General features: G+C 34.2%; 1 protein-coding gene across 3 annotated transcripts in view; it reads left to right on the top strand.

Moving 5' to 3' along the window:
* The window catches only part of PPP4R1 (protein phosphatase 4 regulatory subunit 1), a 68,060-nt gene that overhangs the window by 28,670 nt on the left and 23,687 nt on the right, over positions 1-15,703 (top strand). For all 3 annotated transcript variants that reach the window (XM_079785238.1, XM_079785236.1, XM_079785237.1), the window contains 5 exons: positions 869-976; positions 1,379-1,444; positions 3,019-3,177; positions 6,719-6,846; positions 14,142-14,665. In XM_079785238.1, coding sequence (XP_079641364.1) covers positions 869-976; positions 1,379-1,444; positions 3,019-3,177; positions 6,719-6,846; positions 14,142-14,665 — 985 coding nt within the window. The remainder of the gene's footprint in view (positions 1-868; positions 977-1,378; positions 1,445-3,018; positions 3,178-6,718; positions 6,847-14,141; positions 14,666-15,703) is intronic.

Genomic DNA, 15,703 nt, shown 5'->3' with positions numbered 1-15,703 from the left:
TATTCTGACATTTTTGTATCCTGCAAATTTTCTAAATTCGCTTATTTGTTCTAGTGGCTTCTTTGTAGATTCTGTGGAATTTTCTATGCAGACAACCGTGTCACATATGAGCTTTCTTTCCAATCTGTATGCCTTTTATTTGTCATATTTGCATGGCTGGGAGTAGATACAACAGATGAATAGATAAATGATGAGAAATCATCAGAAATCTTTCTATATTAACTGTGGGGCAAATTTATTTAAAGAACGTGGGGCTGGTTTTCAAACAGTTTATCCGCACTTTGCCTAGCACTACATTAACTGACACTTGTGCGTGTGGGAACTGTGTCCTGGCCTTCCTTGGAAGCTAGGCTTTGCAGAGTAAGGATGTGGTTCCAGTATGCACAAGTTTCATTTAAAATAGTACTTTGTAAAGTAAGAACTGCCTCTGTTTAGTCTTTTCTTCGCAATACATATACTAAACCCAGATCCTCCTTATAGATACTCTTTCCCATTAAATTAAATAGCCAATATTTATTTTCTTACTGAGAAAATGTAGGGTTTTATTGCTTTTAAAGTTATCAGGAAAAATGATTAATAAGATTGACTCTAAACAAACATGAAGTTTTAATGATTTTCTCTGGGCTTACTATGCATTTAGTAACTACTAGCTGATGTTATTGGTGGTAATTACTATCTATTTTTCTGTCTTCAACTCAGATAAGATGAATGTTTTTTGTAATGGTATAATGATGTCATAGTATATATTATATATTCTTAAATTATATGCTTCTAATAAGTTAGCAAACTTAACTTTCTGTTCAAATATAAACTTATGAAAGCCTGTTTGAAGATATTTTCAGTGTATTTTTGTTCTTATTTATTTTAGATAATGTGCAAAATGGCTCCCATGGTTGGGAAGGACATTACAGAGCGTCTTATCCTGCCTAGGTTTTGTGAGATGTGCTGTGATTGCAGAATGTTTCATGTTCGAAAGGTATTTTTTAGTCTTGTTTGTTTGTTTGTTTGTTTGTTTGCTTAAGAACACTTGGTTCTAGTGTTTACTATATTGATATGTGAAATTTAAAAGATTATTTTTAGCCCAGCCAGTGTTGCTCAGTTGGTGGAGCATCATCCCATGCACAAAATGGTAACTGGTTAGATTCCCTGTCAGGACACACGCCCAGGTTGTGGGCTAGATCCCCAGTGGAAGCATGCAGGAGGCAGCTGATTGATGTTTCTCTCTCATCAATGTTTCTGACTCTCTTTCTCTCCCTCCCTCCCTCTCTAAAAACAAAAAAATCAATTAAGAAAACTCAAAAAATAAATAAATAAAAGGTTATTTTAAAAGAACTTTATGTATAATACTTTGAAATGTCAGTGATGCTTTTGTTGTCAGGTCTGTGCTGCCAACTTCGGAGATATCTGCAGTGTAGTTGGCCAGCAAGCTACTGAAGAAATGCTGGTAAGTATTACAGAAACAAAGGAGTAATAAGGAGTAAGTAGTGCATTACAAAATAGCACATAAAGTTTAAAGTGCATACATTTACCCACAGATTTTATTAATACAATTTCACAAATATAAACGAGAAGGGAGTAGGACTTTGAGCTTAGGAGTTTAAATTTCTGTAATCTGTAATCTGTGGTTTTGATAAAGACAGTTAGTTAAAAATGCAAATATGGCCCTGGCTGGGTGTTCAGTGATTAGAGCATCAGCCCACACACCAAAGGATCTTGGGTTTGATTCCTGGTCATGGGCGTGTACCTGGGTTGCAGGTTCGATCCCCAGCCCTGGTCAGGAGGCAACCAATCCATGTATCTCACATCATGTCTCTGTCTCTGTCTCTGTCTCTCTCTCTCTCTCTCTCTCTCTTTTTCTCTCTTTATTCCCCTCCTCATCCCTCCCTCCTCTCTTCCACTCTCTAAAAAAAAATCAATGGAAAAAAATACCGTTGGGTGACGATTTAACAAACAAACAAAAAAAGCAATATGTATAAGGACCATTGATCAATTTTTGCCTCTCTTACTTTTATTAAACAAATCAATTATTATTTAAATTAATTTTTATTAGCAACCCTCAAGTCTTTCAGTGACAAATCAACAGCTGGTTCTTTTTAAATAGTTAATTCATAAAATATATATACTTAATGTACAAGTTAACATACTTTGAGAGTTTCTGAAACCATCAGTTATGCAAAATAAGTTTAGGTATAAGCTCTTGATAAACAACATTTAAGTAATATTTGTTGGAATTACTTTGTTTTTTCATAGCCAATAGTTTGTGAATTAGATGTATTTCATTTAAAATTACTGAGTATTAATGCTAAACAGGTCTTCTAAATTTTGTTAAAATCTAATATTTTAAAACACTGTAAAAGTAGAAAATGAAATAAAACTACATGAATACTTCAGAGATATTGCGAGTTTGGTTCCATACCACCACAATAAAGTAAATGTCACAGTAAAGAGAGTCACGTAAATTTTTTTGGTTTCCCAGTACATATAAAAATTATGTTTACATTATACTGTAGTCTATTAAATGCACAATAGCATTAAATCTTTAAAAAAATGTACATACCTTAATTTAAAAATACTTTATTGTCCCCTGGCCAGTGTTGTGTTGTTCAGTGGTTGGAGCATCAGACCGTACACCCAAGGGTCATGTGTTCAATTCCCTGTCAGGGGCATGTATACCTGGGCTGCAAGTTTGATCCCTGGCACCGGTCGGGTTGCGTGTGGGAGACAACCAGTCGATGTGCCTCTTTCACATCGATGTTCCTCTCTCTTTCTTTCTCTCCCTCCCACCCTCCCTCCTTTTCTTCCACTCTAAAAATCAGTGGAAAAAATATCCTTGGGTGGGGATTAATTTAAATAAATAAAAATAGTTTATTCCTATAAAATGCTAGCCATCATATGAGTCTTTTGAAAAAATGGTGGCAATAGATTTGCTTTGTGCAGGGTTGCCAAAGCGAAGCACAATAAAATGAGGTATGCCTGTATTGCACTCTGTCTGCCTAACGAAACACTGTCCTTGCATAGCTGCCCAGGTTTTTTCAACTTTGTTCTGATAACGTATGGGGAGTCCGGAAAGCTTGTGCTGAATGCTTCATGGCGGTTTCATGTGCAACATGTCAAGAAATCCGACGGACTAAATTATCAGCACTGTTTATTAATTTGATCAGTGATCCTTCACGTTGGGTAGGATTTTGTTTAATTACTATTTTTGTAAATAATACATTTTATACATGATTTGGAGTTCATAATTCAAGTAATAATTTGTTATTTAAGGCATGTTATTGTTCATTCTAGGAGTAGACAATAGATAGATAACTGTATTAACTGTTTTTTTTAAACTGGACAAACTTTCTGTTCAAATATAAAGCATGTTCATTCCATTGTTATGATGTAGTCTATTGATTTTCAGGTTTTAAGCCAGGGGTGGGGAACGTCTGGCCCACAGGTTATATAAGGCCCACGAAATCATTTGGTCTGGCCCTACCGAGGCATTAGGGGTGAGTTAATTAAATGTTTCACCAAATATGCAGGCTAATTTTTAAGTTGATTATTATGTATGGCCCATGAATGATGTTAAAAACATCCAAATGGCCCTTGGCAGAAAAATGGTTCCCTACCCCTGTACATTAACCTTTAATATATGGGATGTCTCACTTGGTCATAGCGTAATAATTCTTTATATGTTGTTGGATTTTGCTAGTATTTTGTTAAGGATTTTTATATTCATATATGAGGTAAAGGTCTGTAGTTTTTTCTTCTATGGTTTTTTATTATTGTTGCTATCAGGGTAATAATGGCCTCATAGAACAAGTTGGGAAGTGTTTCCTATTCTTCTATGGTTAAGGGAAGAATTGGTAATAATTGTCTTTTAAATGTTTAATAGAATTCAGGAGTGAAGCCAAGTCATCTGGGCCTGGGCTTTTCTTTGTGGGTATAGTCTTTTTTATTACTACTTTAATCTCTTCACTTGTTATAGGTCTGTCCATATTGTCTATTTCTTCAAATATTTTGTCTTCTCTTTTTTCTCTCTTCTTCTGGTATTCCCATTACACATATGCTGGTGTGCTTAAATGGTGTCTCGCGTTATTCTGAGACAGTATTTATTTTTCCTCATATTCTCTTTTCTCTCTATTTTTCATCTTGTATAAGTTATATTGATATACCTCAAGTTCACTAATGTTTTTTCTGCCAGTCCAGATCTATTGTTGAATTCATGCAGTGAATTTTTTTTATTTCAGCTATTATACTTTTCAACTTCAGAATTTCCATTTGGTTCTCTTTTTAAATATTCGTCTCTTTATTAATATTCTTTATTTGATATGATATTATCCTCATACCTTCACTTCTTTAATCATGCTTTCCTTTAGTTCTGTGAACAGTTTGTAATGGCTGCTTTGAAGTGGTTTTTTTGATGTTAAGTCCAACATTTTATTGCTCTCACACTCAGTTTCTGTTACTTAATTTTTTTTTTCCAGTGTATGGATCATACTTTTCTGTTCCTTTCCATGCCTTGTAATTTTTTGTTAGAAACTGGACATTTTAGTTAGATAATGTATCGATATCCTTCTTGGGAGCTTATAATTGTTATTTGTTTGTTTGGTGACAGGGAATACTTTAGTGGATTCTTATTTCCCCCTTCAGGAGGCACAACTTTGGGTCTACACGCCCACAGTCACCCTTGGGATGAGAACATTTTGGTGGGAGTGGGAGGTTCACCAGCTTGAGGTTCCCTTGGCTTATCTCTCCCAGCCTCACCAACTTGGGCATGGGCTTTTGGGGCCTCAGAATTCTGATCCCCGTCCAAGGTAGAGCCTCTATTTCACTAATGGGCCTTAGGTAGGAGAAGGGAACCCCCAGCACTCCACTGCACTTGCCCAGGACCTGTCCTTAGCAACAGGTAGCTGAGGGCAGGGGGACAAATGTTGAAAGCCCTCCAGCTGGGAGCTGGAGGAGAGGGAGCCCACTGTTCTTGGCTACAGCAGTCTGGAGTGGCAGCTCAGCCTCGCTGAGCTGGCCTTGGTTCATATACTCAGACTCTCAACTTTTTTACTGAGCTTTTGTGGATTTTATTGACTGGATATTACTTAATTTGTTGTTCGCCTTTAGGGCTTTTCCAGAGGTGTTGAATGGTGGAGTTTTTCCCCATTTCACTGGAGAGTGTGGGCCAGTGGAGCTCCTTATGCTGTCATGCCAGAAGTTGATCTCAGGATCTCACCACATCCATTTTCAAAACAAAATTTACATACAGGAAGCGACTGTTAAGCCTTTGTACTATTTTAATGTGTTTATTATCATCTTGTATAAGCTTATTAGAAAGGACTTTGTAGCTTATTTGAAGTTTTTATTTTGAAATTTTAACTACTGTGTTAGAGCAACATGCGGTATTTCCTGTTAATTTGGGAAGAGGTATATATTAAAATGAAGGATTCCTTAAACCTCAGTCATTTGAGGTATATATAAATCCTATGCCTATTTGAGACAAGCTCAGAGTTTTAACAATATCCAGGGTAGACTAAATGCATGCATATAATTTGAAAAGTTACCTTTTGTGCTTTTATGGAAATACAAAGAAGAAAAAAATCTAAGTTAACACATACACACTATTCTTTTTGCTATCATGAGTGTAATTCTAGCCCAGTGGTTGGCAAACTCATTAGTCAACAGACCCAAATATCAACAGTACAATGATTGAAATTTCTTTTGAGAGCCAAATTTTTTAAACTTAAACTTCTTCTAACGCCACTTCTTCAAAATAGACTCGCCCAGGCCGTGGTACTTTGTGGAAGAGCCACACTCAAAGGGCCAAAGAGCCGCATGTGGCTCGTGAGCCGCAGTTTGCCGACCACAGTTCTACGCTTTTTAAAAAATCAATTTAATAATTTGGTAACTACTTCTCCAAGCAGGTCAATACCAATAATAGGCATACTTTACATGTATTTATTTGCCTTTGTAAAATTTACACATCACATGTAATCCTCATTTTAAAACTTGGGAAAGGTATTGTTATGCCTAAAAGGTGAAATTTCAGAGAAATTGGTTTATAGTTTTTCCCATTATAGTTGCATATGTCAGATTGTGTCCATCCTTCTATTTCCTCCCATGAACATCTCCTTTACAAATGCTTGTGGGTTTTGATCATATTTACAAACATAATACAGAAACACAGTATGAAGTAAAATTCCTACTTGAGACATTTATTGATAACAGTAATATATGCTTCCAGAGTTTTGTGAAAAATATTCTAAGTCAGTATTACATTTCTGATGAATATGTTTATAGTCCCCATACATCTGCCTTGCTTCCTTGTAGTGAATAAATTACAGTCTTTCCTATCCTAAAACATCAAACAAATTTATCACATTTTGTGGACTTTATTGCTTTATATTTTCTGTTTGGCATCATGATTTTATTCATTCTTATTGTTCCTGAGAACACAACAGGACTTTCTTTAGTTTTGTTCCATGTAAATGTTTTATAGGATCTCATATTCATACTCTCATGGTTTAAATATTCAAGCCAAGATAAAAAAGAAAATTGAAAGTAAAAAAGAAAGTAGTTTATAAAGAACTTTAAATTCTAGCTGAGGAATGATTTATAGTTCTGAATCTGCGTTTCTTTTAGAAAAAGTTTATTATTATCTTAAACTACTTCATTAAGTATATGGAAAATAGATTGTTAATAATCCCATATTTTTATGATTCATGACTTTTTCTTTTCTTCCTAGGTTCGCCAAGCAGCTTTTCAGTCTCTGGGACCTTTCATATCTACTTTTGCTAATCCATCAAGCTCAGGCCAGTATTTTAAAGAAGAAAGCAAAAGTTCAGAAAATACATCAGTAGAAGACAAAAATAGGTATAAATTTTTAAAACTTTGCTTCCAGTTTTACTGCTTGGGAACATTTTCTTTTTCATTTTCACTATTTTATAATAAGTTCCTTTTGGAAAATTTTCTCTTTCTCTTGATTATACAAATTGGTAAATATTTTTATAGTTCTAGTTTTAAATACATTTGTTAAGCGTTTTGGTTGCTTGTATATTAGATGAGTAAATGAAGATGTACGTGACACACTTAGTTTGATGCCAGTCACATGGAAAACTATAAATGATGAATTCAATAGTAGTTTGGAATAAGTTTACTTAATAAATTATTATTTAGGAAACCATCTGTTGACATTTAGAATATATGAGGTAATGGTTGTACAACTTAAAGGGCTTGGTTTTTTAAAGAATAAATCCTAACTTATTGTTTTAATATATAGTCCATTTCTTACTATTATTTTTCCTTCCAGTCAATTATTTAATTGTGGATCTTGGATTCTCTGTCTACAGAATGATGATTGTAATCTCAGTTGAGGAGGAAAGTATTCTAATGATTAGCACCAAATTTCTGTACTTAGTAACTAGAATATCAATTTTAAATGTATTAAACTAATAGGGCAACAGGTTTTTAAATGAAACTTAGAGGACAACTCTGATTTTTATTTTTTATATTTTTGCATTTAAAAAAATTTAATTGAGTTTTAGTTTTTTAAATTATATTACATACTTAGGGAAAAAACAATTCAAACATTACTTAGTGCATGGGAATTAAGCACAAATTTTTGCAGGTGTACATTTGAAATAATTGAGTACCTGTTTTTGAAACAGCCCCTACTATAATGCTTGAGTTACCATAGTGCTTTGTCCCTCCCTTGTCATAATGCTAATGGACATTTTCTTCTGTAGGTCTTGATACTGTGATATTTGCTTTCTTGGTGTTTTGATTTGGCAGTTCTTCCTTTCTTCTCTGCTGCCTTGTTTTACCTTTTTGCCTGTTCTCCTACTGTCCTGCTGAATAGCCAAACAAACCTGAGGTACTGTTTTTTGTAAAGGAAGAAAAATCACTCTAAACCTGCCTTCCTAGCAAGCACAGTCAGTTCTTTTGAAAACAGCTGCTGCAAGGAATTTGACAAAAATACTGATTGGGGGTGGGGGATGTTATCTGTTTTTCATTTTTAAAGTCAGTATATATTTTCCCTATCTAATTGTACATAGGCTATGATGTAACTTATTTATTTTTAAAACTGGAGGCAGTCTAGTAAGTGAAAATAAAAATTTATAGAAAATGGTGTAGCGTAGGGATAAGGAAACTTTCTGTAAAGGCTAAATTATGTTTTCAGTCTCTGTCACAACTACTCAGTTCTGCCTTTGCCGTGTGTAGCAGCCATAGACAATACATAAACAGATGGGCTTGGCCCTGTTCCAGTAAAACTTCATTGGCAAAAATAGTTGGTGTGGCTATCATGGCCAATAGTATTGCTCACTGCCAGTATTGGACATTATTGGGAGAGCTATTTAAAGGTAGTTATCTTTTAGCTACAAACCTTAATTTCTCTTCCATTGTATTGAGGTATGTCTTACTGTCAAGCCAATACTATTTGTAGTATTGGATTTTCACTATTTTATATGACTTTGTTTAAATGTGTTAATGGTGTAGGGGAGAGAAGAGAGAATTCCTGACTAAGGAAGCTTGTTAAAAACATTGTAAAAACTTTTGTATAGTTTTACTTCCTAGCTTCAAAAAGAGTCATCCTATATATTATTAATCTCATAACCATTAGTTTGTTTGCCCTCTCTTAAATACTGCATTGGGTTTTGTTTTAAACTGCTGTCTTATTATTTAGGATTGATTGATGGAGCAAAAATTAATTGAGCACCTACTAACAACCAGCTACTGTAGATAGAAATAGAGAACTTGGAACCTGTTCTCACGGTCCTCTCAGTTTCCTAGAATTCAGATTTCTCAACTATGTTACAAAATAAGCCAGGTTTTGGCAATATATTTCCATTACTACTTATTTATTATATATTGTTTCATCTGACCCTGGAAACATTTAATATAATTTAACAATGTTTGAAGAATTTATTAATTATAAACATCTAACTTTATATACAAAATTTATTGTTCTTCACCCCAGAGTAGGCTATTTCAATGGTTCTTTGAAGGTGTTAATGAAAGCTACTTCCAGAAGGCTGTTTTCAAACTTGCATTTCTAAATTTTGTCAAACCAACAGTTACATTATTCTTTGAACACATTGTTCTTTTGGTTCTCCGTGCTTTCTCTTTGGGAAGCCCTGCTGTTCCATTTGTACTTTATTTAACAAAGTTGGTTTCAGTGTGTTTGCTGTCTCTGGACTCACTACCTCCAAGAATATATCCTTGCATTTTTTCAGGAAATTCATAGCTTTTGCATCTTGGCTATCAGTAGGACTGGAATGAGAATAATTTTTAATCAGGTCTCTCTTTTTTTCATTTATAAATGTATTTTTTATTGTTGATGGTATTACAAATATCTCCCATTCCCCGAACGCCCCCCCTTTCCACCTTCCTCCCAGTCTCTTACACACCCCTATCTTTTTAATTGTGTATTTCTGTATGTCACCTAATAGACTACAAGTCCATCCTATGTAGCAATGTAGTTTTTTATCTTCGTATACTCTTAACACCTTCTTTTGGTCTGGCACATAGTTGGCACGTAATACATCTTGAATGACTTATTATAAGGAAATATATTTAATTTTAAAATCCTTAAATAATGAGCCACTAATGCTAGTTTTTGTCAGTTTAGCTTAATGCCATCTATGTGAAAGTAATATTGTTATTGGTACAAATTCGGAAATATTTCACAGTTAAAACTTCATTTATTTAATTCACAGTACTTGCAAGATGTATCTTGGAGAGTGCTCTTTGCTTTTATCCCAGGATACAGTGCTTCTCTAACCAGATGTTCTATAGGTCATTTGCTCCTTGAAAAGCAGGTACAAGTACTTATTTTCTAGGCCCATAGTCTCTAGTCAGGAACTCTGAGAATATTAATCATAAACTAAAGGAAACTTAAGGTTCTTTTTGAAAGAAATTTCTGGCTTACTCTCTGGTGCTCTTATTGCCTTCGATCTCTTAGGAAATAATTCTCATTATGCAGAACCATGTCTCCTCAATTTTTAAAAAATATTTGCTTGTATAATGGCATTTGGAAGTCTGATAATTCAGAGTATCAGAATTTTGGCATCTAGCAGCTTGATCTTGCATTGACTCTTATCCAGTCCTAGGAAAAAATCTGTATTATTATTTTTAATATATTTTTATTGATTTCAGAGAGGAAGGGAGAGAGAGATAGAAACATTAATTATGAGAGAGAATCATTGATTGGCTGCCTCCTGCACAACCCCTACTGGGTATAGAGCCCTCAACCAGGCCATGTGCCCTGACCAGGAATCAAACCATGACCTCCAGGTTCATAGGTTGAGGCTCAACCACTGAGCCACTCCAGCCAGGCAGAAAAAAACCTGTATTTAGAGAACTTTTATTTTTTGACAGTTTGAAGCAACTTATAATTAATACATGTATAATTCTTCCCAGAATTTAATATTAGGAAGTCTTTTTTTTTTCTTTTAAAAACTGTACAAACTAATAATTTTACATTAGTCAAGTAGAATGACTTGGCTGTTCTTTGTTTTTTAGGCTAAGAATATTAAAATGTAGTATTCTTAATTTTAATATTAAAATTTAATTTGAATGCTAAGGTGAAAATAGTGATCAAGGAACTTCAGGACCTGGGAATAATTTTATATACTTAATTGCATTCTTTTTGTATATTTTAAATGGAACTTTCTAAAATTCATCAGATAATAGTTGAAGTGTTACAAGTTTTACTCATTTGCTCCTTACCCTCACAAAACAATACCTTGTTACTATAATTTTTAAAATTTAGTTTGCATGATATCAGAAAAAATGCAAAAATAACAGAGAATTCCATATACTCTTTACTCAGATTCTCCAGATGTCAACATTTTACCATATTTGCTTTATTATTCCTTTTTTCTGAGTTTTTGAGAATAAGTTTTAGACATGTGAAAACCTTTTTTGCTCTCTTAAATATTTCACTGTGTATTTCCTCAAAACATAGACATTGATATATAACACACAGTCCAGTTACCAAAATTAAGAAATTAATGTAGATACAATACTGTCGTCTAATCTAAAGACTTCATTCAGATTTTAATGTTCTTTTTTTTTTAAAAAAATGTTTTTATTGATTTCAGAGAGGGGAAGGGAGAAGGAGAGAGGGGTAGAATCATCAATGATGAGAAAATCATTGATCGGCTGCCTCCTGCATGCCCCCGACTAGGGATTGAGCCCACAACCCAGGCATGTGCCCAGATCAGGAATCAAACTGAGACCTCCTCATTCATAGGTCAGCACTTAATCAGTGAGCCACACTGGTGGGCCACTAATGTTCTTTAAAACAAAAGAAAAAAATATCTTTTAATAAGAACAACGTAATTGGAAAATATTACATAATTCATACACATATAGAAGACATTTGTTTTGTATAATAGCACTAGCTTTAAGAATTCTTGGAGAGGAAAAGGATCTTATAAGCCATCTAAGCCAGTCCCTCATTTTTATGTATAAGGAGTACATGTGGAATGTGTGTCTCTAAACGGCTTGGAGTTTTAGATTAATGTAGTGCCAATACTGGGCTAAGTATCTAAGAACTTGCAATTCAGTCTTTTCACAGTTGTAACAGAATTTTATTATGTGTGCATACTATATATTTTACAGTTATAAGAGTGGAAGGGAAAAAAAAAAAAAAAGAATGGGAGGGCAACACCAGAATTTAAAATGTCACTGTGTGGCGTATTTTCAGATGACTTATTAGATATTTTTATCTCTATTTTAAAACTCTTTAAAAATAATTATCATGTGTTTTTTTTTTAAGTGTTTCTGATAATAACGTGAACATCGCCATTAGATAAAGCCTAATCAGAGGAAAGTTGATACTTTCATGAGAATGTGTATGGTTGACTATTTAACACATGAGATTTACATAGGTGTTAACGTCACCTTCCACTTTTGCATAGTCTTGGCAGGCCCCCTGTTTAATATCCTTCATTGTGTATATGTTAAAGGCACATAATGTTTCAAGGGAGTGACTTTAATTCCCCACCCCCCACCCCCACATATATACTCATCTTACAAATTTACCTACATATCCATCCTTACTTCTCTCATGTTTCTTAGAGTTTTCATCTATCCATCTGTGTTCATATTCTTTCTGCTTTATCATTATTTCATCAGTCTCCTGTGTCTCCAGTTCCCTCACCTCTTAAAACCCTTTCTTTAAGCCTAAAAGTATACTCATCTTATACAAGAAAAATGCCTTCACTCTGAATTATTCTATGTGACTGCTGTGTTTTCCTTCATTCATATTTCTTGCCTCACATCTAAACCCTACACATGTCCCTCTGACTTGATGACCTCCCAATCTGTCTCCAGTGTCTGACCAGTTTCCCATGGACATCACCACCACCTTTGACATAGATACCTAACTCAGTCTATCCAAACTGGAACTCTAGCTTTCTCATTAAATTGATCTTGCATTTTCCACTTTTAGTTGGTGCTACTGGTATCTAATCAGTTGTTCTAGCCGGAAATCTGGATATCTTCCCAGATTCCTCCCTTTGTTTCTCCAGCATGCAGTAAATGAACAAATCCTATTGTTTTTGTCATCATTGAATATGTTTACTTCTACTGTAGCCCCAAAGACAGTGCCTTCATTCAGAAAGTCATCACTATCTGTCACCTACTCTTCTATGTTTCCTGCCTCTTGTCTCACCTCCAACCAATTTTCTATATGCTTCCAGAATGGTCTTTCAAAAATAACATCTAAAAATGTAAGTCCCTTAGTTCCTACCTTATTTCCTGTAGCCCATACGATAAATTCCGGAGGTATTTAGTATGGAATACAGTGATTTCTGCAAAGTTTTTCATTCTTGTCATCTATCATTTCCTTCTTTTAGCCATAATAAACTCATTGCTCTTTTCTGAATGTGTTATACCACCTTTATCACCCTTACCTTTGCATATGCTGTTTCTTCTTTCCATATATTTTCTTCCCCTTAGCCTCATAAACATTTATGGGTTCTTCTAAACACAACTTATATCATTTCCTCTGAAGCCTTTTAATTTCAACTCTCATTTCTATTTCCTGTGTTCAGTGTGCTTACTTATATATTTACCATTCTACCTGACAGTTATTTGCTTGTAAGTTCTTTTTTTTCTATTTGCTTCTAATTGTAATCTCGTGAATAAGATCTACATTTCACATATGAATCCTCACTATCCATTTCATTTCTGGTTCCTAGTAGGTGCTCAATATATATTAGTAAATTTAATCGAGTCTAATAAAATGTAGGAGATAAACATTAATGTAGTGCTTTAGTTTACATAATGAATGGCGGTAATCGGTGGTCTTGAGGAATTTGTACCATCTGTCCTTATCAATTAAGTCATGGCTCCATTTTGGTAAAATTTATGGGAGTAGAGCTGGAAGAAATAAAAATAATTTAAAACACTTGAGTGGATTTCTATATATTTTGTGAGATAGAAAATAAAGTCTTTTGTAATGCTGTGTAGAGGTTTTTTTCTTTTTCTTTTATTTATTTTTAGTATTTTTAAAATTGATTTTAGAGAGGAAGGGAGAGGGAGAGATAGAAACATCAATGATGAGAGAGAATCATTGATCAGCTGCCTCCTGAACGTCCAACATTGGGGATTGAGCCCAGGCATATGCCTAACCGGGAATCAAACCATGACCTCCCGGTTCATAGGTCAACACTCAACCACTGAGTCACGCCGGTCAGGCTTTCTTTTCTTTTTAATGTAAGCAAATAGGTTTTAATTCTCAGCTTCTCATGACATTGGAGTAGAGTGGCAGTGCCATAATCCTAAAAATCAGATAACTTCAAAAATGTGTCTATCTTAAAATGCATTGTAGGACTTTACCTTCCTACTATTTTTTTTAATTATTGAAATTATCATGGTATTGTAGGATCCCAGGATTCTTAAATGTTATCATCTCCAACTAATATCTAATGCTTTAATATTTAGAATTAGGCTTAACAGATGTTTACATCTCTGAACACAGAACAACTGATGGAAAAAGAAGCATTATCAGTAATTTATGCAAATTACTCAATATGTATGGATAATCTGTACTTTGTAATATTTAGCTTGTTTAACTGCTTTATGTAGTATCTATCATTGGTTTATTTCCAGTAATTGTTTTTATACTTTATTTTTCCCCCCAAATGAAACAATAAAAGGATCAGAGATCAAGAAGTCCCAGAGGATGTACAAATCAGGCCAGAGGATGTTCCTTCAGATCCCAGTATTAGTAATTCCAGTGTCAAACTGGAAAACACGATGGAAGATCATACTGAAACAACTAGGAAGCCTCCAGGTGAAATAAGTGTTCCAATGGACAGTTCTTTACTTTGTACTTTGTCCTCAGACTCTCATCAGGAAGCAGCTAGTAATGAAAATGATAAAAAACCTGGTAACTACAAATCTACATTACGGCCAGAGGTCGGCACCAGTTCACAAGATTCTGCTCTCTTAGATCAGGAATTATACAACTCTTTCCATTTCTGGAGGACTCCTCTTCCTGAAATAGATCTAGATATAGAGCTTGAGCAAGGCTCTGGGAATAAACTCAACCCAGAGAGACCAGAAGAAACACCTGAAGTAATCATACCAGGTTCTTCAAACATCACTATGGCCACCAGAAAGGAACTTGAAGAAATGATAGAAAATCTAGAGCCGCATATTGATGATCCGGATGTTAGAGGTATGGAAGATTCAATCAAGTTCTTTATTCTAAAGTTGGTATAAAGTGTTTGCTTACCTTTTTTCCAGGAAAAAAAAAAAAGCCTTTCTTAAAAATTTGATCATTGACATCATGTCTTGTCTTGATAACTACAGTATTTTTAGGTAAATTCATTTAGATAAGCTCATCACTGTGTTCCTAACTAGTATTTACAGAATTGTTGATTCATAAATCTCTAAAATTTTCACGATCATTCAGTGTTTTACATTTACAGTCTTAAATATTGTACTGCCTTAACTATTTTGCTCTAGGTCTCATTAGCTTTTTTTATAAAATAGCAGAGGATGCAGTGTTTTTAAAGGAAGGACCATGTGTTATTAACAGCTGACAAAAATACCCATTTTTCTGTGAAATACGATGTGTTTTAAGAGCTGTCCATAAGAGTCAATTAGCTTACTTTCTCAGTTTTGACTTTTTTCCATTGGATTACACATTTATCACCTACATTATTTCCTTGTGAATGCTGCCATAAAGTTGTTCTATGTTCAAATCAAAAGTTGCCTCTTATTAAGTGGAATATGTGTTCTCAGTGTATGGGAACCAGATGTCCTGAAGCAGTCCTATTCTACTTGCTGAGGCTTGGGAAGTGATCAGGCCAGAACCTGAGCAGATGTTATCTTTCTGCCCCTTTGAAGACTAAGGCTTCCTAATGACTCATAACTTCACTCAGTGAAATCTGAGATGCTATGTAAAACAAAAACAATTTTGACAAATCCTATAATTAGAAGCCTTTAGAACTTATATCTCTTTGTGGATTTTTTTTGGCCTTGTTCTAAAACCTAAAATTTATAAACTATTGTTTAGCTTAATGTTAGTAAATACCTATTTTTAAAGCAGATAAAGTGATAACCTTCAGTATCCTTCTAAAACATACAAAACCTTGTGTTCAAACTTTGAAAATTGCAGTATGGTTGTTAAGTTAGCAGTATCTTTATTTGGCTTTAATTTATCATGATTTTTAAATAATTTCCTATTGTAATTTTACATTTGGAGGAAAAT

This window comes from Cnephaeus nilssonii, assembly GCF_951640355.1.
Source record: "Cnephaeus nilssonii genome assembly, chromosome: 11".
Classification (NCBI taxonomy): domain Eukaryota; kingdom Metazoa; phylum Chordata; class Mammalia; order Chiroptera; family Vespertilionidae; genus Cnephaeus; species Cnephaeus nilssonii.
This window is presented reverse-complemented; position numbering and strand designations above follow the sequence as displayed.